General features: G+C 41.8%; 3 protein-coding genes across 3 annotated transcripts; all 3 read left to right on the top strand.

Moving 5' to 3' along the window:
• Positions 1-5,012: 5,012 nt before the first annotated feature.
• Positions 5,013-6,034, top strand: LOC133889452 (uncharacterized). Its single transcript, XM_062329968.1, has 4 exons — positions 5,013-5,341; positions 5,431-5,619; positions 5,778-5,847; positions 5,957-6,034. Exons 1-4 carry the CDS (start codon positions 5,013-5,015, stop codon positions 6,032-6,034), a joined length of 666 nt encoding a protein of 221 aa, XP_062185952.1.
• Positions 6,035-16,391: 10,357 nt separating this feature from the next.
• LOC133888718 (DNA-binding protein S1FA2-like) lies at positions 16,392-18,580 on the top strand. The gene is made up of 3 exons (XM_062329058.1): positions 16,392-16,579; positions 16,651-16,722; positions 18,201-18,580. Exons 1-3 carry the CDS (start codon positions 16,418-16,420, stop codon positions 18,414-18,416), a joined length of 450 nt encoding a protein of 149 aa, XP_062185042.1. The 5' UTR covers positions 16,392-16,417; the 3' UTR covers positions 18,417-18,580.
• A 1,346-nt stretch (positions 18,581-19,926) lies between these two features.
• On the top strand, positions 19,927-24,660 carry LOC133889732 (uncharacterized). The gene is made up of 4 exons (XM_062330193.1): positions 19,927-20,395; positions 23,779-23,889; positions 24,047-24,127; positions 24,251-24,660. Exons 1-4 carry the CDS (start codon positions 20,144-20,146, stop codon positions 24,323-24,325), a joined length of 519 nt encoding a protein of 172 aa, XP_062186177.1. The 5' UTR covers positions 19,927-20,143; the 3' UTR covers positions 24,326-24,660.
• The last annotated feature ends 428 nt before the right edge of the window (positions 24,661-25,088 follow it).

The following is a 25,088-nucleotide window of genomic DNA, read 5'->3' as shown; positions in this document are numbered from 1 at the left end:
TGACTTCTTCGGGGGCACACCTGACTACGACGTCCTTCAGCGGTCCCAGGTTTCCAGTGCACCGCTTCGGACCCAGCCCACGCATGACGAGCCCTCGACACTGGTGGTCCCTACTAGGCCTAGAAGACACGTCGGCCCACCTGACCCCCTCACCTACTCCAGGGGTCACGTGAGGGTTAACCAGCGGTATCGGGACCACGATGGGTCGCACGGACGACGGCAATGAGGGAGGCATGAGTAGTATTTTACATTTTTGTAACTAACATATGCGTATTCGCTTCGTGATGTGCTCATATGTATTAAGACACGCTCACTTTGTATGGTCGACTTACCATTTCGTAAATGCATTTCATATTCAGACACGTTCAATGAACAAGTGGCCACACCACTAAACTTTAACCATGACTTAACAACACATGTCTCCTGCCGCAGGCTTTAAACAAGATGTGATAACACTACCCAGCTTTTTCAAATCAGTAAATGACAACACGGGTACCAATAAACGTGGAATCTCTGACCATGGGCAACGACAAAACTGTCCTATTCTTCAAGATGGATTCCGATGCTCCTCCCGCCCGCTACGCCCATGCCCTAATTCCTTTCTTTAAGAGCGAATCCAATGCTCCTGCCTCCCCCAACTATAAGTAGCCAAACCTCCTTACGGAGAAGCATTGCTCATTTCTCAAATATCTCAAGTGCAATATCTTCCTCAGCTCCATCGAGCCCACCAAAGAAACATTGGGGGACTACTGTACCTGAAGGTCTCGAACCACCAATGTGCTTCTGTGGTGACCTTTGTAAGCTCCGCGAGTCGCAGGACATCTCATACACCTATGGACTACGCTTCTTCATGTGTGCCAACTACGAGTATGACAAGCCTCGCAATGCAACAACTGGTTATCGACCGGTACGGTAACAGATGTCCGCCTCATCTCTTCCGATTACGCACCCTCTTTTACTAACCGCTCATCTTGTTCCATTTGTTTAGTCCCCTCCACCGCTCTGTGATTTTATTCAGTGGCTCGACAATGAGCAAAATGACTCACAGAAGCTGTGGGTCGACATGAACATGAGGTGGAGAAGGGAAGCGTACGCACGTCGGAAGTACGAGCAACAGCAAGAGGAACTTTGTCTCAAGCGGGAGGAAGAAGAGCGCATGAGGAAGGCGGCGCACGACCGTACCGTGGCTCAGGCTCGAGAGGCTGAGAGGGAAAGGAAGCGGGAGAGAGCCCGCCGTGCTAAGGCGGCAGGTCCCGATGCCCTCCGAAAGGGAAAATATCCTATATGCACGCAGTAGAGAGTACCTAATGTAACCCGACATACTTTCCTTCCCTAAGGCATGTTATGATTAGGATCGGCGCACTAATAAGGTCTTAGTGCAAACCGTACATGCCACCTTTGTTTCCTCATCGTGTCGTCGCGGTTACAGTGTATTGTAATGTTTTCACCATGTGTTCAATACTATGTTTGTCCTCGTTCGCACCCCATACCCACGTAAAATGCTGCAACTACTAATTACTGATTTTTTCCTCTCGTTATTACATAACCTACTCCAAATTTAATTTCTTAATTTTCTTACACCCCTTCTTTTTTTTCCTTCAATTAAAAAATAATACATTTTTATAGGATAAAATGGAAAAAAATTAATTTTACATGAAAAAAGCCCCTAACCGGCGGCTAGGGGCTAACCGCCCCCTGAGAGGGCAGTTAGCCCCTCTTGCCGCCCTCTGAGGGGGCGGTTAGGCCTACCGCCCTCTCAGGGGGCGGTTAGCACCCGTACCCGCCCTCTGAGAGGGTTGCAGCCCTCTGAGAGGGCGGTGGGCGCCTACTTTTACAAATCTTTTCGTCGGGAATCTATTTATTTAAATTTAAACTCGAAAAAATATAAAAAAAACTCTAAATTTAACATAGACCAAATTTCATCTGGCCTAGTTTCCCCATACAGCCCAACAGGGCAGCGGCGGCCCAAGACCTTTCGGGAGATCGGCAAAGTGGCGATGTCATCCTTGATGTCTTCTGTGGCATTCTTCTGTTGAGGTTTGGCTCGTTCCGAATCAAATCCACTGACAGCCTGGTGCTCTTTGGATTTGGCTTCGTGAGTTTTGGTTTGTGCTGCATCTCTGTGATGGGTATGAGCTTCAAGTTTAGGTCGACGAGTACATGTTGGAGGTGTTGTTTCTCCCTTCTGAGCCAATGGCGTGCTGGATGGTGCTGGATTTTTTTTTTCTAGCCGACAAGTTTGTCCAAAGTGTTCATTGTTCTTAATGCATCTTAGTTGCAGGATGTTACTTTTTGGTGACTGCTAAAAATATAATGGACTTTAATGCACCTTCTCGTTGGTACGGATTTCGGCTCCGGTTCTTTCGAACATGTTCGGTGACTGTGGATCGGAGATAAAGCTCCGGATGTTGGCGGTAGGACCATGTTTTTTTCTTTGTGTTTTTCTTCTTCTCATGTTCCTGTTTTGTAATATATGTGCGCTACACTTGATCTAGTAGAAGTCACCCTTTCTCAAAAAAATAAAAAATAAAAAATGAAAGCACTCAGTCCAACCTGCGACACCAAACGACTTCTAACGGGAGAGCGAGCGCTAGGACAAGTGTCGAGCATGTCCAGTTCCTCTTCATGGAAGAAGGGTCATCTCCTCCTCCCTTTCCCTATTCTATTAATCACTCCGAGTTCACTGAAAAACTTGAACTCGAAATTTTGAACTTGATTCAATTTTTTTGACTCGAGTAAGAAAAATTCACCTCAATTCAAGAAGTTATGCCTCGATTTCAAAAAAATCACCTCCATCCTGAAGATTTTCAAATACATTTGAAGATCTTAGGCTTCAATAAAGCAACAAGTCAATTCAATTGGGGATTTCGGATTAGGGGAAGCCTTCTTCAACGGGGGTGGCACCTCCTCTATCACGGCAAGTGCACGAGACGTGCTCATGGATTACGAGGGCTAATATGTAAAGACCCCAGGTGCACGAGACCGTCGTAGGCTGGTACCACTTGCACCCTAGAGTATTCCATTGTATTGTTCCACTGAGGACAATAGGCCTACACCAAGATGTCGATATCTTTGACAGATAATCCAAATAACAAGAGATATGAAGATACTAATTTGTGAATACATAAGGTAGCAAAGTAATAAATCGCAAATAAGACAAATATGCAAGACAGGAATGCAAGACACGTGAATGACTCAATGCAATGATTAATTGTGTCAGTACAATACCGTTGATCTAAGAACAACTAACACCACACAGAATTCATGCACAAGATGGACATTCAAATTCAGAGGACTGGGCTATCAACTTTGAAGCTACAAAAGCTAATTCAGACCAGCTTTTGGCTTCTAAGTAGTAATAACAACTTTTGTTTCTCAAAAAACATTTCGAGAAGCGGACTGTTTGGTTTAATTTTCTATTTTTTATAGCAAAAGCTAGCAGAGGCTAAACCAAATAGGACCAAAATTTGGTAAATTGCTATAGGAATTTTAGGATCCAGCTCATCCAGTAACTCTGAACGTGCCCTCATTGAGCTGCATGCCACTCTATTTTCAAAAGAACACAAAATTAAGATTTTTATTTGGAAAAAGTCTACTTAACCTTGTAAGGTATTAAGTTTGTCTGCTTGCTCCTCCCTCCAGCTTAGGCCATGCTTGTTTTTTGTTTTGGATTGTCATAATCTAGATTGTATGGAGAAACTCCTTCCCACCAGATTATAGATTGTGAGGTTTCGTAGTACAACTTAGCTTGTGAATTGTGAGAATTAATTTTTAGAATATGATCGCTTGTGATAGATGTGGGTTAGTGTGACGGCAGATGGAGGTCGTAGATTTGTCCGTCGAGAGGTTAAAGAAACCACTCAAGACCTCATATCATCATCTGACGATCATGATTCGTCGACTGAAAACGATGAAGAAAAAACATACACATGTTAAATAGTATCTCCCTTTTGTTTGGGGTTGGATATAGTGCACTCAAGTGTTTTGTCGACTCCCATAACTTGATTTTTTTTGTCATTGGATCTCGGGGTCATAGCCAATGATGATGTTTTTGTTTGGGGCTGGCTATAACACACTTAAGCGTATTGTCGGCTCCTAGCACTTAGCTTATTCGATCCTGATCTAACGGCCAATGGCTTCCTTGTTCCTTGAGTCAATGATTTTCTTCTTCCTTGTCCCTTCTTCCTCCCGATCTCTTCTTCCACGCTGGCAAGCTTCTCCACGTATTGCAATGGGATATGTATTCCTTTTAACCCTTGTTGCACAAACCTTTTGAATGGAAAATATTGTAAATTATAAAGTTGTAGATCTTATAAAAAACTACAATTTTCATATAAATATTTTCTACATCAGAATATATATTACTACACTATGACTTTTCAAGTATCTTCACTGTAATGAAAACCGACACTAGTTTTCTCTGGCTTTATCATGAACCTACTTAAAACCTTGCATATATTATCAATTCACAATGTTATTACTATCATTAGACTTATCCATTAACTTATCTATATTTTTTTGTACGGTTTGATGTCTTGTCCAACTTTAAACTAAGTTGGCCGACATGAAAATCAGAGAAAGCTTCGATGAGTGAACTAAGGGCCTATTTGTTTACTGCTTTTGCTTTTGGCTTTTCTGGAAAGCTGTGTTTTTTATTTTTCTGAAAAGTTGCTTTTAGATTTTAGATGTTGGCTTTTACAATAAATTTTTAATTTCTCAGTACTCAACTTCTCATAAAAACTACTCTCAACTAACTTCTCTTCTTGTTTATTTTCCACAGAAGCATACTTCTCACTTCTTCAAAAGCTACTTTTCAGCAATCCTATTTGTTTGGGCTTCTGACTTCTGGTACCAGAAAAGCTAGAAGCAGAAGCAGCAAACAAATAGTGCCTAAGTTGGTCAGATGATGATACGAGGCCTCGAGTTGTTTCGTTAACTTCTTGACGGACAGACCCGTGACCCTCACCTGCGCCCCTGCCACGACGGCCCCTTGGGCGGCACATGCCGACGCCATGACCCGCGCTCTCACCTCCCACCAGTGCCCCGTTGCGTGGTTTCGCCTTGTCTGCACCTCCATCTGCTCTCGCGTCCCTATCACAGAGTCCTGGTTCCGCGACCATGCCCCGGGTAACCACCGCACCCGCGAAGGCTCCCTCATTTGCCCACCTAAGTGGTGCCACCGCGCACTTGCCAACCCGCTCCTTGCCTCCCCTGCCCTCTATGAGTGCCGCTTCTCTGATACTGGGGCCGTTGCCACCTCTGCCACACGCCTCACGGAGTTCTCCCTATCCAGAACTCACCTCTCTGAGGCCGCACTCCAGATCTTGCTCTCTGATTGCACGTGTTGCACAACATCACGCTCATGCATGTCCAGGGTCCCCACCGCATCTACCTTAGCTCTTGCCGCTGCCACTGCCTCATGCTACTTAGGGTGTGGAAGTACAAGCGCCTCGAGGAGCTCACCATGGACGACGCCACGCGCTTGGAGTGTCTTCTCGGCGATGTTCATCTGGGAGCATCGGTCACCATCATTTGTGCGCCAAAATTGGCTGCTTTAGGCTACCTCATGGTGGGCTCTGGGATATCTTCCACGGCCACGATGAACCTACTGCTCAGGAGGTAGTTTCTTTATTTCAATTCACTTCTCTTCTTCTTCTTCTTTTATGTTAGTTGAGCTAAGTGAGGTATTTTAATTGTATATTGCAGAATGTTGGCAAGGGATTATGAGCTCCGATCCATAGTGTGAAGATTCTGGCTATCGATGCGAGTTTCTCAAGCAACAAGGACATGGAGAAGGTGATGGGCTCACTCAAGTGCTTTCCCTGCCTGGAGACATTGCATATCCAGGTAATTACAACTTGATGTTGTTTCATTGCTTTGTTCCTGTATGTACTATATGGCCTATTTAGCTGAACATTGCAAAGAGCTTCCTCTGATTCATCATTTTGCACAAAAGGGCAAGCGCAGTGAAGGCCAGGATAGCATAATCAGCTTCGACTACTACCAGAAGATTGATCCTCTAGGTGTGTTGTGAACCATCTCAAGAGTGTGAGACTGGAAAACAAAGTTGACATCCACAACATGCTTCAATTTGTGCATTTTCTCCTTGTATGGGTTCAATATGCTATTTTGGACTCCCCTGCATGGGTTACATAACAGCAAAATCTTCCCAGTAAATGCTACATGTCCTCCTTTGAAGCCAAAGTCATGTTTGAGGGCACGAAAGTCATCCATCGCAAGGGGTTCAGTATAGAAGCTGTGATTGCTCTACTTGGTCCCTTCGACAGTGATATCAATGTCATGGGCTACTAAAGTGACTCTAAATTTCACTATACGGATGATCATCCATCTAATTGCTTTGGACATTTTGTGTTATAGTTAGCTAGTTATCTGAATCTACTATTTAATTTAGTCTGTATTTGAGGTTTCATTTTAAAGAATATTAATATCCATGATGCCACTGGCAGATAATATGTGTTATATTGGGTTTATGTTTTTATCCTTGAAGATTGCTACCCATGATGCCACTGGCAAATAATGATTTAGGATTTTAGTGAACATTATGGTTAAACCTTGAAGATTGCTACCCATGATGCCACTGGCAAGTATTTCGTGCAATGTCACTTGATCATCTGAAATTCTAAATCTAGACTACAATTATGCTATCTGCTTTTGAGATATCTTAAGATTTTGTAGTAGTTCTTCGTATGCCCCCCTTATAAAATTGTGTGATAGTGCATGAGCTGCAAATATGTAATACACAAGGCGTTATGATCTTTACTTGCTAAAAATTGTTCAGAATGACATTCTTTTTGGGGTTTAAGTGTTACTGGATTCCTAGATGATTCCACTTGTTTTTATCTTGTTTAATCTTTTTGACCTCCATCATTTTTGTCACATAAGAGATGCAATTCTTCAGCACACATACTTTTCCTGTAAGAAAGTGTTGCTGTCAATCTAGACATTCGAGATGGTAGTCAAAGGATTCGCTTCCGAGATGGTAATGTGCATAAATTTCTACTGCACCATGTAAGCTCGCTGAAGGTTGAACACCACAAGCCATGTAGTGAAATATGTTAGCCACTCAGCCTATTCCTACGCCAATTGTTACTCATTGCAAGAGCAATTGCGAAAGAAGTGACCTTTCTGCGCACATTGACTATAGAGATGAACATGCCATCCAACCTCATCGTGCTTCAAATGGTTCTAGGTGAATAGCTGAAACAATGAAAAAGAGACATATTAAATTAAGTTGGATTATGCAATAAGCCATAGTGTCCCCAATTCCCATGGAATTCAAACACAAAAACACTGTAAACTTGTGAAATACAATGAAGATAGTACATCCCAATGAATGATGCGACATGAGAAACCCTAAATATGCATCTGCATATCAAAACCAGTGATATAATCATAATTTTAATAGGATGAATATTGGAATAGAGAAAAAAATAATGGTCCATTTAACAGTACCGAGTGGATAACAAATGCCTTAAGTTAACTAGTATAGTTAAAAAAGGGTGTTGCTATCCTTCAGGTGCATAAAAATGCCACTTTTCTCAATCAACGAAGCTTGTCCATCGATTCACGATCACACAGCTATTGTCTTATGTTCTTCCACACACTTGCGCAATTGTTCCTCTTCTCCACATCAACAGTGCAGGGCTCCTTCACCCCGCCTTCCTCCTCTCGTCTCCGGTGATGTCCCCACTGCCGAATCTGTGCCCACCGCCCGCCATCGCGCTAACTGCTCTGTTTTCATTGCCCCCGTCGTCGTCTCGCTGCATCGCCACATCGCAGTCCACTGCCATCTGAAGGTGTATCTAGCCTCTAAGTATGGTTTAAGTTATTAATAATAATACCTCTGAATTAACAATTGTGTTGAGAATTGTTACTATGTGTCACATTCCATTTTATAATCATGTATTATGCATAATCATACATCATGTTTAATTGTTAGGCATTGTTGAGTATTGTTAATTCATATGGTTGTTTAAAAATTTCTTTGAGTTATGTTATAACCCGATGTTAGAATTTTCGTTAGTTTAATGTCTCGCATAGGTGTGTCGAGTGAATCTATATAAAATGGGATCATCTTGTTTGTAATCGCTGTGTATTTATTTTCCTAGAATTTTTGGGCATTAGAGTACCTCTTTCGGGTTAATAAAAGAGAGGAGGATTTTTGAGGAGGGATAGAACTGTTTTTTAGCTGTAATTTTTTAGTCCCTCTAACATGTGGGTCCTACTGAGATTGGCTCGCCCATACCCCTCCTCTCCCTTCACCAGCGACCCCACCATCACTCACTCTCCCTCACTCCACTTGCTCTCCCAACCAGCCAAAGAGCAGGACTCCCCCCCTCTCTCAAACTCTCTCATTCTCCCCCAAATCTCCCCTTCAAAAGCAAGGATTTGAGGTATGCATGTGTTGCCATGATGTTCCCCACGTTCTTAGCTCTCTGTCCACCAAAAAATCTCTTGCATGCATGAGGTTTTGGGTGATTCCCAAATCATTTTCGTCACCCGCTTTTCTCTAAAATTTCAGCAGCAACTTCATCATCTTCTCCAAGATTTTTCCTCTGATTCTTCCCCAACCGACATTCCCCAACCTCCAACAAGTTTTTGGGTGAGTCTCATAGGTTCTCCTGCTGTGAATGTGTGTTGGGTTTGGTTGGATTTCAAGTTTCGGTGCTGCAATCGAAGAATGGAGGAGCACCAGTGTTCTTGAGGCAAAAGAGCTAGAAGGGATTTTTAGATGAGGTAGGGCTAGTGAATCAAGTTTGTGAAGTAAGATAGGTTTATAATCCATACTTTAGTGCCTATACATACGTATGTGGGTTGGGTTGAGACATGCAAGTTGAATCGGCCGACGAATCATAAAAAAACTAGCATTCTGCCATAACCCGGAGGTTCTAGTTAATACAAGTAATTTTTAATAGATAACCCTCATACGGAACCTCACCCGGTGGTTTTGATATCCGGAAGTTTTGTATTTACTGTTCATCAGAGGATTTCTTTTTTGTTAATTTTGCTAGTAGCTTGTATATTTTGTAGTTAATTCATACGAACTCTAAAAATCATGAAACTAGTTGAGTTAGCTTTTTATGAGTATGAACTACATTTAAAAATTATTGGAACTCAATAAAATAGTTTTAACAATTAATTAATTAATTAAATGTGTGTTAGCTTAATCAAATCATAGTTAATTAATATCATGTCCTAAAATTATGAAACCACTTGAAAAATTCATGTTATGATCATTTATATATAAGGAAAAATATACTTTGGTATGAAAATACTGTTTAAATTGTGAAGCTCATTTAATCTTGATAGCTAGCTTAATTACAGTCTTTTTTTAATAGATTTTAAATAAATCTTTTATACCATGAGCTTTCGCACTTCAATTCATGTGATTATTTTTGCCTCATATTATTTATTCAGTACCTCATATCTCATTCAATTTTCATGATATTTGGTGCATGTATCATAGCATTTCGTCACGTTAATTGTGATGCACCGTTATTTCTTTTAGCGACCGACGAACCGAAGAGCAACGTGGATATTATTAAGGTGGAACCTAATTGTGATATTGTGTATCAAGCACTTGAGCAAGGCAAACATCTAAGCATGTTTCACCTATTACTTTGGATCATATATTGTCTTTAATTTGATAAAGTATGCTAATGTATGTCACACATGATAGTTAGCCGAGGTCGGGTTTTTGAGAGTAGATCCTAATTATTGCATTATCCTTCCTTGGTATTGTTATCTTTTGATCAATTTTAACCCCAGGAAATAGCACTTGATGGTCTAATTTAAAATAAATATGTTATGCTTAGCAAGGCTTAGGTCATCGGTAGAAGTCGGACGGTGGTTCGACCATCGTTAGCGAGCTTAGGGCTTATTTTTATTTACAAAGATAATGATGATGGAGGGATGTATAAGTTAGTAAGGAGGAGGCGAGGTTCGGGCGAGCAATAGGGATGGCTCGAGAAGGAAGTCTCGGATGTTATAGCCCTGCTTGAATCGTTTAAGGACCAACCATTGTTGTAGTTGGCTTTGACACTATGTACTTACCACTTATTGCTATAATGATAAGATAAGTTGAATACCTTTTTGTAGCTATGACTTTTTGGCTTGTTGGCCTATGATGTTGTGGGCATAATAGGCTTATAGAGGTAGCGTCGTAAAAGTGTTGTGGACATAATAGGCTTGTAGAGGTATCTATTTTGTTCGGGGAGTAGTTATAGCTACATCCACACCTTTAGGCATAGCTAGGGTGCTCCAATAGTAGTCCTAGTGGACCTCCGCACCTATAGGTGTATGTTCAAATGGTCGGGGCTCAATTGGAAAAGGTTATCATGAGTATCCCTTGTGTGTACTTTAGCAGGTAGCACAAGCCAAATAGTCCTCGTGTCGTGTGGGCAAAGGAGTACCTCTTGCAGGGTGTAAGATCAATTCAAATTATCGCGCTCTCGGTTATGAGCATGCTTCTGTTCATTTGCATCAATCGTAGAGTTTCGATGTCGGGGAATGGATGGTGTTGTTGATGGAGAGTTGATATGATACAAATTACTGTTATGTTATGTTGATGATCTTAAGATAGAAGGGTGTCTTGGGTAGATGTAGATGCTTACATTTGAGTCAAAATCGCATTGCTTATGAAGTCACTTAACCTTGTGGCCAAGCCCTTGCTAATTTATCTAATTGTATTTTCCTTAGAGTCGGTTATTTTTAGTGCAACTATGGATTAAGCCTTGTGAGTACCTTCGAACTCATGTGCTTTGTTTGCTTTTCATGCGAGGAAGAACTAGTATTTGGCTATTTTACGCCTGCCAATATTGGCGATGGGCAGGAGTAATGCCATCTACTCATGAGATGTCTTTTGGGGTGGCGTCTTAGGGCAAATGGCGCTACCTATCTTTTGTCATTATGTAATTTATTCTGCTGCGTAGCTACTCTAAAAATGTCAGTTTATGTATTTTGTTGTAAAGTTTGAAATTGCTTAAAGACTTGTAACTTAATTTCATTACTCGCTCTTTATTATGTCATGTGATGATGTGCTTGTTGTAAAGGTGTGTGTTCCGATCTTTAAAGTAAACACATGCCGGGACTACCGAGGTGATATTCCAGTTAATCATTATGGCGTGATTATTGAAAAATGATCATCCTAATGATTAACTAGAATACTATTTGGACGGTTCCTCTGAGCCGATTATTTCCGTAGGCGATGCATGGAGGATTGAGCATGGATTCACTAAGAAATATCATTTGATTAAGAGAAATGCATCAAGATGAATGAGCTCTAGATGATGCTTGGGTAAGCGATGATAATACCTATAGACTAACAATTATGTTGAGCATTATTAGTAGGTTATTCCATAGGTGATACCTAGGTGATAAAGTATGGATTCGTTGAGGAATGCCATGAGATCATAAGATATACATAGAGATCGTTGAGCTCTAAGTGACGCTCATGTGATGATAAAGAAGCTAGAGAGGAAAAAATCTCGGAGTTTGAGGATGATCTTAAGAATATTGATAATAAGCGTGGAGACCAAAGTTACTTGTGGAAATCAAGTAACTACAGATATGAAATTATCGATTGAGTTTTATGGACTAATCTATGTGCTATGTGCTTGAGAGTACGTTGGGGTTAGGTTCTATATGAAGGCAAATATTGAATTGAGATATTCAATATGCCAAGTTGGAAGAGCAAGATCAAGATAAGTTTAGCGGATAACTTGTGTGCTTGATACTTACGATTCATACCTCGGTGGTCAACCGGATGAAGATAATGTGAAAGAAGAGTCATCCATGCTTGGTGCATGGGAAACAATCAAGTGAATTTTATCAAGCTTCTCGAAGATCAAGAGAGGATCGAGATGTGAAGCGAGGATAAACATCATCATCAAGCTCACGTGAAGAGTTGATGACAAGCTTAGAAGAAACATCGAGACTTGGATGATGTGTTTATCAAGTCTAATGGGATGGTTAGCTTAAGGTAAAGGTATAAAATATAGTGCATTTTTTTACTCGTCAATGGTGATTAGAGAGGAGAAATGACTGGATTGATAGGAAATTTTGTAAGAGGGTCTAGATAATTGCTTGAGTTTTTATCATGTGCTGACAAGCTCAATCTTGCATGTGCATATTCTCTTTCGTAGGATGCTATAGTTTGTAAATGGGTTTTACATATAGCTCAAGTCAATGTTCCTACTCCATGTGTCATGTCACTAAGTTTGTAAAGATGTTTTGCAAGTTGTTATAGTGAAAGCTTTAACCCTTGGTCATATGAAACCTTTAGATTGCAAATTTGTTTTGCAAAAGATTAATGTTCATGCAGTTTTCATTGTGGTGGATCTTTGAACTATATTTTAGGTTTGATCCAATGTGCTTGAGATCAAGCAATTAGTTGGGATGTGTAGTCCTCTGAGTAAGCTTTCCATAAAATTCAAGATCACCTAAATTAGGCATCAGATTCAAAAATTATCATCGTTTCTCTAAGTGTCATGTGTGCTGATCATGGAGTGGCAGTCTGACCGCTATGGTGGTCAGTCTGACTCCTAGAGCTTGCCGAGAACTTTCATCTCTCTAGAACAGGTGGTGGTCTAACCGCCAAGGTGGCCGATCTGATCACCAGAGGCTGCAGAGAACCTCTATTTTCATGGAGAGGTTGACAGTCTGACCGTCAAGAGGGCCAATTTGATCATCAAAGGCATAAAAAGGTTGGAACAGCTAGTTTAAGAGTCGTTAGTTCAATGACAGTCTGACCATCAATTGTACTATGGTCTGACCGTCAGATACGCAAAGAAGTCAGACTTTGGGAAACGACTAGTTTTGGTGGTGTAGCTTATATATATCATTTGTCCAACGTCTTGGAGGAACTCTCCTACACTCATTGAGTATCCTTGAGCTAAGTAAAGTCCTCTCCACATATTTATGCATGTTTTGCACATAGATAGGGTTGTGAGACAAGAATCAAGTGCATTTGCATTAGTGATTGAGCTTTAGGCACCTGGTGAGAGTCGAGTTCGTCTTGGCTTGTTACTTTTGGTGTTTGACAACACCTAGATGGCGCGGTGGCGTTGTGATCCGGTGATCTTCTCAAAGAAGCTTGTTAGAAGGCCTGATGTGATTATGAGAGGCTTTGTGCACGTCTTGGTAGAGTGGTGAAGTGTAACTCTAGTGCAATTGAGGTAGTGAGTGGTTCATTAGATTAATCCGGGTCAAGATCAAGTTGCTCGCGGTTAAAGGCTTGAACCCACCTCAAAGTGAATTACGGGAGACCTGCAAGTCTTCGAGACCACGGTAAAAAATTTGGTATCTCCGTCATGGTTTGTCTACTTAAGCTTATTTACTTTAAGTAATTTACATTTCTAGAATTATAATTGCTTACACATCACCTTAGGTTGCAAACCTTGACATAGATATAGAATTAATCACTTTTATTGAGACATAGATTTTGAGAGTTCTATATGTGTTGTAACCGATTGTTTTTAATTCCGCATCTTTATCGGTTATATCTTGCTAGAAATTTTAGAACCGTCTATTCACCACACTCTAGTCAGCCTTCTTGATCCTACACCACTCCAGCCTCCCTCTAATCCCTAGGGTCACTGGTGAACCCTGAACTCAAAACCCCTCCCCTAAACTCACTTGCGTCGGCGCGTTCACATAGCCACGCTGAAAACTTTTGAGTTTTCAAGTGACCAAAATTGTCACGTCCCAAAACATTAATTATGTAAATAAGCATGTATAATCATCACGACAATTGTTTCTATGCGTTTAATTATTAAATTAAGTTTCAAACATATTTCAAAAGTGCTTAGGAGGTAGTTTAGAGATCTTTAGGAAAGCCCTAAATACTTTGGAGAAGAAGAAGAATAGAAAAAGAAAGAAAAAGGAAATAGTCTGTTTCCGCGGTTTGACCGCCAGAAGCAACCACATGTGCTTGCCACGTGGGCTTTCCGCAGTCTGATCGGTAGCTCCCGCGGTCTGACCAGCACAATGCAGAGTGTCCACTTAAGGAAATCGACCAACTCTCTTTCTCTCTCTCATTTATCACTCTCACTCACTTTCTTCACACAAACCGAGGGAGAGAAGGAAGATGATGACCCCGACGACCGGATTTCGACGAAGGGAACTTCCTCAAGCTTCCCAATGACTTCCCCGAGCTCATCCCCTTCATCCTCTTCGCCGGAGACGTCTTCCACGCGAGTTCATCCACCTCAAGCTTACGCATCACCCCAGAGCCCGATCTCCAAATCGAAGCCTCCCCAGAGTAGACCCCTCCGCTAAAAAGTTTCCCTACATCAAGGTGAGACACCCACTACCCTTGCCCCGTCAGTCCCAAACTCTAGTTGATCCCATTCCCGTTTAGGCCCAACCTCAACCCTAGCTTAGAGCTTGTCCATGGAGCCTCCCGAGTTTGGCTTGGTGAATATCATCTAAATCACCCTAGAAGCACTCAGCTAGTCTTATAGAGCTTTTTGGTACCCTTTGTGGTTGAAGGCAATGTCGAATCCTTTGCTGGAGACCTCACCGAGGTGGCGCCGGTAGTGTCCAACGGTCAGACCGCCACCATGTAATTGGTCTGACCACCAAGGCCTAAATCTCTCTGCACACCGACGGTCTAACCATCGCTCAACTGCCAGTCTGACCGCCAGCTATTCAAAGCTTTATGCACTTAGGTTGTCTTATCTGAAGTTCAAACCTTTTCTAACCCGGATTGTTTAGTGTTCCTTTGCAAATGTTTTCAAAATATGATGCTTTATTATTGTTCGAGCACGCATCATATATACACTTTTTCATCATTCACTTGTTTATGCGATGTATTCTTGATTTATTTAGAGAGTATCGCGTCGACGGTCCAACGGTTGAAGGTAGCGTCAGGCAAGCACCAGAGCATCAAGACAAGCATCTAAACATACTTAACCCACTACTTTAGATCAATTATGTCTAATATGATAAATTATGCTTTATATATGTTTGCATGATTAGCGTTCCAGAGTCAGGTGATATGGGTAGAACCGATGTTGATGCATTACCTTAACCTTGATATTGTTGTTGATCCTTATCCTTGTAACCGATGTTGGGATGTGGTTGAGATGATTCTGTTATGGATATGTTTATGATAGTTCTAGTTACATATAGGTTCAAGTTGAGAATTACAGGGTACAAAGGTACATGTGGTTAAGAATAGATGCTCACATATTTGTGTTAAAACTGTTTTTGCATATGAATTTTACTTAACCTTATGGCAAATCCTTGCTAATTTATCTAAATGCATAATACTTGGAGTCAGGTTATTTATATGTACCCAATATGGATTTAAGTCTTGCGAGTACCTTCATACTCACGCTGCTCTTTCAGGTGCTACCGATGTGGAGGAGGTAGTGTTCGGCTATTCCGTGATCACCGAGGTAGGTGGCGGGGACGAGTAGTGCAAACTACTCGTGTGACGTTATTTTAGGGTGGAACCTAAGGGTATATGATTCTATCTATCTTTGTTGTTGATAGATTTTGTCTTTTGCTGTGCAGTTTCTCTTTTGGCTATGTGGTGATCGGTTTTATTGTTCTCTTAGCTCTCTCTTTTGTTGTAAATTATTAGAAATTGTTAATACTTAAAGACTTGTAATATAATTTTATTACTCGCTCTTTATTAAGTTTTATTATGATGATATATGTTGGAAACATGTGTGTTCCAATTTTAAGCATAAAACACATGTCAGGACTACCATAATGGTATTCTAGTTATCATTGCAGCCATGATTATAAAAATGATTGACTTAATGATTAATTATAATAGTATTTGAATGATTCCTCATAGAAATTTAGGAGCCACAAAAAAACCTCAATATAAGCTTTCTGATCAAACAACCCCGTAAAAAACGAACCAGAACAAATAAAAATGGGTGAAGAAAAACAAGTGGGCACCTAGAGTGTTTGGAAAAGCTTCGGCTCTTCTCCTTTGTAGGAGTTGCTGTATGACAACTAAATATATTAGTCCAGAGATATCGGAGGGGCTTAGATAGTTTCTTAAGTCTAATATCTCATGTATTTAAAAAAGTTCGAGACGTTGATAAACACCTAATAAGTACCAAGTGTTTATGCTATAAGCCTAGCTTAGTTGATTAAGAGTGTTGATATATGTATGGACCATCAAAGTTTGAATTCTTTTCGATACAAATTTAGATATCTATTTTTTTATTTATAATGTCACCTAATTCTTCTTAAATTGGTCAAGTTTTTTTTAACATATCTCATCATGCAAATGTGATATACACTAACTTCTATATGTTGCCCACATAAAACAACATCTGGCTAACAAACCTCGATACAAGTAAAATAAGCAAACCTAATAAGCACAGCATCATAAACTCTTGAAAAGTTAATACACTATAGACAAATACGAGGCATGTGCATGTTACTTAGAAAAACCGGACAAAACCCGATAATAAAGCTACTTTTTATAAAGAAAAAGAAAAAACCACACGCGGCCCATAAAAACCACACGCGGAAACGAGCGAAACAAAGAGGGAGATCAGAGAAAGCCGCCGAGGTCCCCAGCTGCGCAAAGGTGAGTTATTTTAGATCCTACGATTCATCCTCAGAAGCTCTCGCAGTCATCTTCTTCCTCTCATCTCCCAGTTCATCCAATCTCCTTATCCAGAGGGTGGTGATCAGGCGGCAGCCATGGCGGATCAGTTCGCGGATTCGGCGGTAAGGATTTTTCCTCGAGTTCTTTCTTCGTATCTGGTGTGAATTTTTGGTTTTTGTGCAATAATTCCTGGAAACTTCAGATCTTCACCTTCCGGTGCAGGGGGAATCCCCCGTGCCTTCCGTCATCCCCCCCCCCCCCCCCCCCGTTCACTCTTTCTAATCTAGCTGTGTGACGCGCAAAATATCCAGATCTGATGTTTGCCTTCCCCATTACGGCGGGTAATAGCCTGTTCCTCACCGTGGCTTGCCAAGCACGGGCATACGCGCTGTGTGCCGTGACAGCGAGCTTGGTGTGGTAGCTGTTCCGTTGCGTAGCAGCCAGCGTTGACCGGTGACCGGCCGGAGTTGTAGCTGATTTTGGTCCGCTTATTTGAATTATATGTATAAAGAATTAGATCTGCAGAATTTGTTCAAGATTTATACTTAATTGATAGGATTCAGGTCATTCAGTAGTTGCACTAGTAAGAAGATATATGCTTTTTATGTCTTAGAAAAAGGATTGCAAGTTATTACCATATTCGCACAAGCTTGCTAACTTTCGCGAATGTTGACCGCTCTTAGTATTATCTAGTTTTTGTTTGATCAATTTATTCTCCAATATTTTGATTTTCTCCATTGTCTATCTATCTGTTGTTGTCTGTTATCGTACCTGATTAGTTTAATGTTTATATATCTTGTGCATTTTACAAATTTACAAGGTAAGTAGTGAATTTTAAGACTTATTTGTCCCCCTACGTAAATGTTTAAAACTATTATTCGCGACCTTGTTATCCAGTTCAGTTTGCAACTCTGTTTGTATGTGTAATCCTTTAGTTGTATAAGTTGTTTTTAGTTGATGGTGAGTGTAGCTGCTGTTCAATTTAAGTCCACATTGGTCGCCTGCTAATTATGTAAATAGCTTCGTTGTTGTAGATGCATGTGCTCTTAGGTTCAAATACTTCTGGTAATTCTGGATAGTGGATACCGAGTTGCTATCCATTGATCTCTGTGCATATCTGTCAGCTAACTTGCATATCTGTGTTACTCTAAATGGTGACTGTGGTCTGTATGTAGATCGCTTATCTTCACCTACCCTCTGTCACTTCACATTGGCAATTCTAGACCCCTAATGTTCATAAGATTCTGTAGGACTGTCAACTGCTAATTTATAAGCATGCTAATATATGAAATGTCGGCCTTACTGATACATTCAAATTAAGCTTCAATTTTGTGATGTGCTCAATTTTTGCAGATGTGGGAAACAGTTCTGTAGCAGAAGTGCTCTATAATGAAACAATTACTGATAAGTTTCAAGTTGCGATGCTTATGGTTGCTGTTGACTTTTGGCCTGTCCATGTGTATAGAAGACTATAGGTTTTTGGATGTTGTTTGCTTGTTGTAGCCTTCGAACATAAAACTTGCAAGATCCATGCAATTAATAAATTACTATGTCTTCAATATCCTTTTTAGTTTCTCATAGATTACTCTGATGGTTTCAGAACAATGTAATAATTGAGGAGGTCAACAAGGGCATGAACCCTGGAATGATAGTCCTGCTTGTGGTGGCGGGCTTCCTGCTGCTTTTCTTTGTGGGGAACTATGCGCTCTACATGTACGCGCAAAAGACGCTTCCTCCTAAGAAGAAGAAGCCGGTCTCGAAGAAGAAGCTGAAGAGGGAAAAACTGAAGCAAGGTGTTTCTGCACCAGGAGAGTAAACAAACATCATGCTACTGATTTCATCCTGAGCTCCTCTTTACATGATAAAATTATACCAGATGGAGCTGCAGTGTTTGGAGTAACTATGTTCTGTAGAAGCTTTGTCTTGAATGGTACATTTGTATTGGACACCTTATTTCAACAACTGATGAACTTTAGCCTATACTGTGCTGCTCTGCTGTTCCTTTTTTTCTTCCTGAAGAGTTTTTTCAACTACCATGATTTTAACGAACTTGTGTGCAAACTTGAATCCTTAGTAACCTTCTGGGTCATGTTCAGCTGTTTTTGGTCGCGTTGTATGCTGACATGCAATTCTTATGCTGCCGTGGAAGAGTTTTACTAGCTTCACTGCCTTGGTCTAAATTGAGCGTGAGCGGTTAAATTGCATGGAAATTTGGCCGAACACTAGATTTCTCTCTTTTGAGTACAAGAATCAAAAATAGAATTCCACAAAGCTTGAGAGCTACACAGTCCGCAGCTAGCTTTCAAAGTTCCAAGCTTGCACTCCTTGCAGCTATCAGGTTGGATTGACGCTCAACAAGGTACACATTGACATGATTACCCATCTCGTAATGTATAGCGATAAAACTCATTGCACCGGTAACCATAATGACCTCTGGTTTTCTTTTATATTTTGTTTGAGAGGACGAATAATGATCTCTGAACTGGCATGCCAGCTTGGGATCTGTCTTTATTTGCAGATCTTACAAATTTGCAGAGTTTAAAAAGTAAATAGAAGGATAACATGGACAATAGTTGGCGGGCACGCCAGCTTGGGATCTGTCTTTATTTGCAGATCTTACAATTTTGCAGAGTTTAAAAGGTAAATAGAAGGATAACAAAGACAATTGTTGGCGGGCACGTCAGGCTGTCAGCCCATAGAGATATCTGATCCCAGCTGCAGCTTGACGCATGCTCCGCTTCGTCTTGGCTACGGCTGCTCTCGGCCGGCCACATCGCCCGTTGCTCTCAGACCAATTCTGCAATTCAGTGGCGCTTGACGACGGCGTATCTCAGCACCGAGACTGCGCGCGTCGGCGTGTGTCTTGCAAGCCTCGCGTCGCGTTGTTGCAGGCGCCATGTCTGCCTCGCCTCCCCCGAGCAATGAAACAGCTGACGGGAAAAGTTGCAAGACGACGATGCGCCGATGCGTAGCTCGAGGGTTCAGCGACGTCCAAGCGCAGCGAGCACACGGGCGCACCAACTCGCCGAAAGGATCACCTCACCGGAGTCGCTTCCCCCGCACAGTTCTCGCGTTCCTCGTCTCCTCGAGGAGGAGTTACTTGTACTCGACCTCTGACTGGGGACTCACCTAACAGCAACCATACAATACTATACGGTGACCACCATCGCCGTCGGTGGTGATCTCCGACACAAGCAATCGATCGACCGTCCGTTGGACGTACGCTCACATGCACATCAAACTGATCGAAATGATTCTTCTTTCTCTCGCTTTCTTGCGCGACACAGCAGCGGTCCATGTCCCGTTTCGCCTTGTCGTCGGTTTTGCTTACGGCGATGGCTGCATGTACTTGCGACTGTGCTCGGTTGCTTCGGCACCCAGCATCGCAGGACAGCAAATAGAGGCCATGACACTTGACAGTGTGGCTTGCAGGCAGCTGGTGCTATAAATGGCAGGAAACGAGGAGGAGAACGAAGAGAGAATAGGCAGGGCCGAACCGAAGGAGGCAGAGAGGTTGTGTTTGTGTGGGTAGAGACTAGAGAGATGTACAGGCCGGAGGATATGCAGGGGGTCGGCGTGGAGCAGCCGATGCAGATGGTGCTGCGGGTGAAGCACCCGTCGTCGGTGGGCAGCGGCGAGGAGGAGGAAGGGGAGGGGTCGTCGAGGTCGGCGCTGTCGGTGTTCAAGGCCAAGGAGGAGCAGATCGAGAGGAGGAAGATGGAGGTCCGGGACAAGGTGTTCTCGCACCTCGGCCGCGTCGAGGAGGAGTCCAAGCGACTCGCCTTCATCAGGCAGGTACGTCAGTTGCCTCTTACCTCCTGACATGTCAATCGTCATGTGACTTGCTTCAATACGAAAATTTCCGTGCATATACGGACCTATGTTTTATTAGGATAGTTCATTTTGAGATTCTTATTAGAAGGTAAATAAAAAAATTATAAATTAAATAAAAAAAATTAATAGATGAATGAGAATTAGATTAGAGAGATTGACAACTGATATAAGCTATGCCTTACATATGAAGTTGTATTTTCCTACCCTGACGGTAGGTAAACGCTATTTGTACAGAACTACAGGTATGACACACAATTAGTACGAGCATCGTTGTTTCAAAATGTAAGGATAGGTGACTTTATAAGAGGGAGTAAATTAGGATATTTAAAATTATATAGTTTAAAAACTTTAGAGGATAAATCTATATTAATTGGTATCTAAAAATGCTATAGATTTATCTAGTATGTTTATTCTACTATTTAAAAAGTTTGTAACCTACTTAGGAATGTAAATTGTAATTATGTAAGTGCAGAAACGTAAATAAGGTAGAGAGAGTAAATTTGACATAACGAATTTTTATCTCATAGTATTGGTGGTATGAATGCTATCCCTAGTTTACGTTAGAGCTCCACCAAAAATATGCTCACGGTCACCAAAACTCTTCTGGTCACGGCTCCAAAACTCTTTTGGTCACGGCTCTTGAGCCATTAAGCCACAAAGGTGTGAGGATCGATGACATCATAAGAAGGGGGTGAATTAGAACACTTAAAACTATTTCGGCTCCAAACAATACAAGATAAATCTATATAAATTTCTATCTAAATGTACTTTAGATTTATCTAGTATATCTATTCTACCGATCAAAGCGCTTACAACCTATATAAGAAGGTAAATTACAAATAAGTAAATGCAGAAACGTAAATAAGGTAAATAGAGCAAACTCAACACAAGAATTTTTTTTTTGGTATCGATGGCATGAATGCCACCCCTAGTCCACGTTAGATCTCCACAAAGGATATGCTCCCAGTCGGCACCCTGTCACGACTTATGAGCCACCGAGTCACAAAGACAAGGCCTCCACCCGGATGAGCCACCAAGACAAGGTCTCACCACTAGTCTCTCTTTCGGTTCATCGTCGCCATGATCATTTCGGAGCTTGAGCTACAAAGGCAAGGGTCTTCGCGTCCCAGCACAATTGTTTTGCCACCGCTCCACATTAAGTCGGAGGATTAACAAGCTTGCCGGCGAGTCACCAAGATTCCAAGGTGCTGACGTACCAAGAGATACACTATTAGATCACTACTTGATCCATTCTCTAGGCAGCAATCACCTAGCAACTCACTCTCTAGGCCTATAAGTATTAATCACCCACTAATCTTATACTTAATCACCTTAGATGATCACTTTAAGCACTTTGGTGGCTTGGATGTCTTCTCAGGTGTACATGAACTTCTCTGGACTCCAGTACCCTTAAATGACTGAGTGGAGGGGTATTTATAGTATCAAACTCACGCACTAGCTGTTAACCCAACGGCTCTAAAAAGCTATTAACACCGGGTTATCCGGTGAGAACAATAGTACTAACACCGGATCATTCGGTGAGTACACTCTCACAAACTTGCCGTTGGAACCCCACTCAAACCTCTGTGAATACCGGATACTACGGTGTATACTCCACCTTCATCACTGGACTTTCCGGTGGGTATATCTTAGTCATCCGAGCCAACATCTTCTCTGTGTAAATTGCTCCGGTGCACATCAACTTCATCACTGGACTATCCAGTGCGTTATCCTCCGCCAGCCGAGCCAATGCAACCCTCTCTGGAAAATATGCTCCGGTGTACAAATCTTCAAAGCACTGAACCTTCCGGTAAGGTCACTGCTTTCTCCCCTTTATCAATAATGCTCCGGTGCATTCCTCCGGTGAGTTCAAATCAATCACTAGACTACCCGGCGGGGTCTTCTTCCTCTTCGTCTTTGCACTGTTTATTGTCCGGTGTATTGTCCTGTGCACTTCTCTTCATCACCGGACCTTCCGACGTGTTGACCTTCGATCTTCAACAGCTGCAACCTTCTCTGGTGAAAATGCTCCGGTGTGTATCCTCCTCTAAGCACCAGATCATCCAGTGAGGTCAAATGCCTCTGGATAACATACTCTGGTGTGTTCAACCATGTGAACACCGGACCATCCGGTGAAGTCATTTCTCTTGAGACTTTTTCCAATTCAACCAAACTTTGTCCCGGCTTCGGTGGTTTCTTCATGTATTGTTTTCATGAGACTTACTAATATATATTCTTAACAAACATATTAGTCCTAATGAGTATATTGTTATTAATCACCAAAATCACAATCATGATCTAATAGAGCTATTTTCGCTACAAAAGGCAAGGCTCACACCAAGACTCTCTTTCGGTCACTTGTCGTTTTTATTTCAAAGCTTGAGCCACCGATGCAAGAGTCCCTGCGTTCCCATATAAGCTTTTTGATGCCGTTTCACACCTAGTCAGAGAGTCAACAAGCATGAGCCATCAAGACTTAGGTGCCGGTGAGTCACCAAGACTTCGAGGTACTGTCATACCACTTATCACTTGTTACACTCTATGATCACTCCTCGATCCACTCTGTAGGCAGCAACACCTAGCAATAATTCTCTATAGATCTATTAGAACTAATCACTCTCTAATCTTATACTTAATTGCCTTAGATGATCGCTCTAAGCATTTTGGTGACTTGATTGTCTTCATAAGTGTCTATGAGATTCCCTTGGACAACCACCCATTCAAATGACATAGTGGAGGAGTATTTATAGCTTCAACCCCGCGGACTAGCCATTGTCCTAACGGCTCAACTTTACTGTATATGTCGGATGATTCGGTGTAAACAACATTGTACTCACTGGACTATTTGACGTGCATATCATCCAAAAACTAGCTGTTGGAACCCCACTCAAATCTATTCTGAACACCGGATATTCCGACGTTACTTTTAAATCCATTGTCGGACCATCCGGTGTGTATACTTGAACCAAACCGCACCATTGAAACCTTATCTGCAAGAAATACTCCAACGTATTCATCTTCAGAGCACTGAACCTTTTGATATGTTGAACTTCATTCTTCAACACATACATCCTTCTCTACAACAAATACTCTGACGTGTACAACTCAGAGCGTCGGACCATCCGACCTGTAGCATCTTTGATCTTCTTCTTCTGAAAATGCTTCGACGTGCACTATCTTCGTACTACTTAGATGTTCTAATCGCAAACCGTATTTGTTGATGAGATTAAGGTAGCCTAGATGACACTCGATAGCACCTCAATTCAATACGATTACTGATGTAGGATTTAACATGAATTTTGCTCTCGGTATTGTGTTCTAAACCCGGTAGTTTTGTACTTCAGGAGCTGGAAAGGATGGCGGATCCGACGCGGAAGGAGGTGGAGTCGCTACAGAAGCGGATCGACACGGTGAACCGTCGCCTCAAGCCTCTCGGCAAGAGCTGCGTCAAGAAGGTGAAGTCACACACACGCATGGCACACATCAGCTATAACATGATACTTGAGAGATCATCTCAGAACGATTTGAAACTTGATGCGTTGTGTTTCAAGGAGTTTATACTATAAGTTGGTATCCTGACTTTTTATGTTTCGTTGAATCGAATATATGCAGGAGAAGGAATACAAAGAGGTCCTAGAGGCGTACAACGAGAAGAACAAGGAGAAAGCGCTGCTAGTCAACAGGCTAATCGAGGTGAGCAGCACCGTGCAGTGCACACCATTCTCTTCGTTTAAGTTCACTGTAATCAGCTCATGATCCTGTAACTTCTGAAACATAATAACTTGTTCTTGCTCTGCGTCTCCGCGGCCGATGCAGCTGGTGAGCGAAAGCGAGAGGATGCGGATGAAGAAGCTCGAGGAGCTGAACAAGACTGTCGACTCACTTTACTAGACACGCCTGCCGATGTTCACCTCGCTCGCTCGCTCGCTGTAATCTCTGTGCCATGGATTTGTGACCTGCATGTTCAAGTGTTGCTTGTAACTGATGATTTCTCGAGTGATTTGTTTTTCATTTCTTTTCTTTTCGTTGGTTTGGGTCTTGTTGCGCTGTCACTGTCGAGTAAAACCGACGTATTTAAACAACGAAAAAGATCAGGAACAAGGCTGAAAAAATTGTCTGGTGGTGTGTGTCGACTCTAGGACTAGCACATCTACTCAGTGTCGTTCTACATTTCCTTTTGTGTTGCCGGTAATGCAAACAACACCCCTTATCTATTGGCCATTTCAGCTAACTTTTCTCGGCCTTCAATTTAGCTACGATCAAGTGCAGTGAGAGCCTGATCAGGGGGGAGTAATGTGGTACAGTGCGTACGTACATAGGCTGTCACAGAAAGAAACTTCGACTCTGTACGCACAACGGAGCGGTTTTGCAGGGCATCTGATTCGAAGGACCACCCGTACGTACAGCACTGTTCTTGCAATGCTGCCATAATTCCTTGTTCCTTTGAGCTTCATGCTACCTCAACAACTCTTCACCTTGTCACCGAACCATGTACGAACGAGATCAATCATGCACTCAAATCGTGATTAGACGGCAACTCCATCATGCTTGCTTGCTGTAGTGGTGAACCTAAAATAAAAATAACTAGATATCTTATTTGTGAAGCTAGAGATTTAAATATCTTATTTATTAGATTTGAGATGTTCTATAGACA

This window comes from Phragmites australis, chromosome 13, assembly GCF_958298935.1.
Source record: "Phragmites australis chromosome 13, lpPhrAust1.1, whole genome shotgun sequence".
NCBI classification, from domain to species: Eukaryota; Viridiplantae; Streptophyta; class Magnoliopsida; order Poales; family Poaceae; genus Phragmites; species Phragmites australis.
The sequence above is the reverse complement of the archived record's forward strand: the minus strand, read 5'-3'. Positions and strand labels throughout refer to the sequence as shown.

Excerpts from the sequence above, each read along its gene's own strand:
- LOC133889452 (XM_062329968.1), top strand. The coding sequence starts at position 5,013 with ATGACCCGCGCTCTCACCTCCCACCAGTGCCCCGTTGCGTGGTTTCGC. Across the intron at positions 5,342-5,430 it reads ATCTTGCTCTCTGATTGCAC|GGTGTGGAAGTACAAGCGCC; the intron begins GTGTTGCACAAC and ends CATGCTACTTAG. Across the intron at positions 5,848-5,956 it reads TGGAGACATTGCATATCCAG|GGCAAGCGCAGTGAAGGCCA; the intron begins GTAATTACAACT and ends TTTGCACAAAAG.
- LOC133888718 (XM_062329058.1), top strand. The coding sequence starts at position 16,418 with ATGTGCATGTTACTTAGAAAAACCGGACAAAACCCGATAATAAAGCTA. Across the intron at positions 16,580-16,650 it reads AGGTCCCCAGCTGCGCAAAG|TTCATCCAATCTCCTTATCC; the intron begins GTGAGTTATTTT and ends CTCATCTCCCAG. Across the intron at positions 16,723-18,200 it reads ATCAGTTCGCGGATTCGGCG|AACAATGTAATAATTGAGGA; the intron begins GTAAGGATTTTT and ends TGATGGTTTCAG.
- LOC133889732 (XM_062330193.1), top strand. The coding sequence starts at position 20,144 with ATGTACAGGCCGGAGGATATGCAGGGGGTCGGCGTGGAGCAGCCGATG. Across the intron at positions 23,890-24,046 it reads GCAAGAGCTGCGTCAAGAAG|GAGAAGGAATACAAAGAGGT; the intron begins GTGAAGTCACAC and ends GAATATATGCAG. Across the intron at positions 24,128-24,250 it reads TAGTCAACAGGCTAATCGAG|CTGGTGAGCGAAAGCGAGAG; the intron begins GTGAGCAGCACC and ends CGGCCGATGCAG.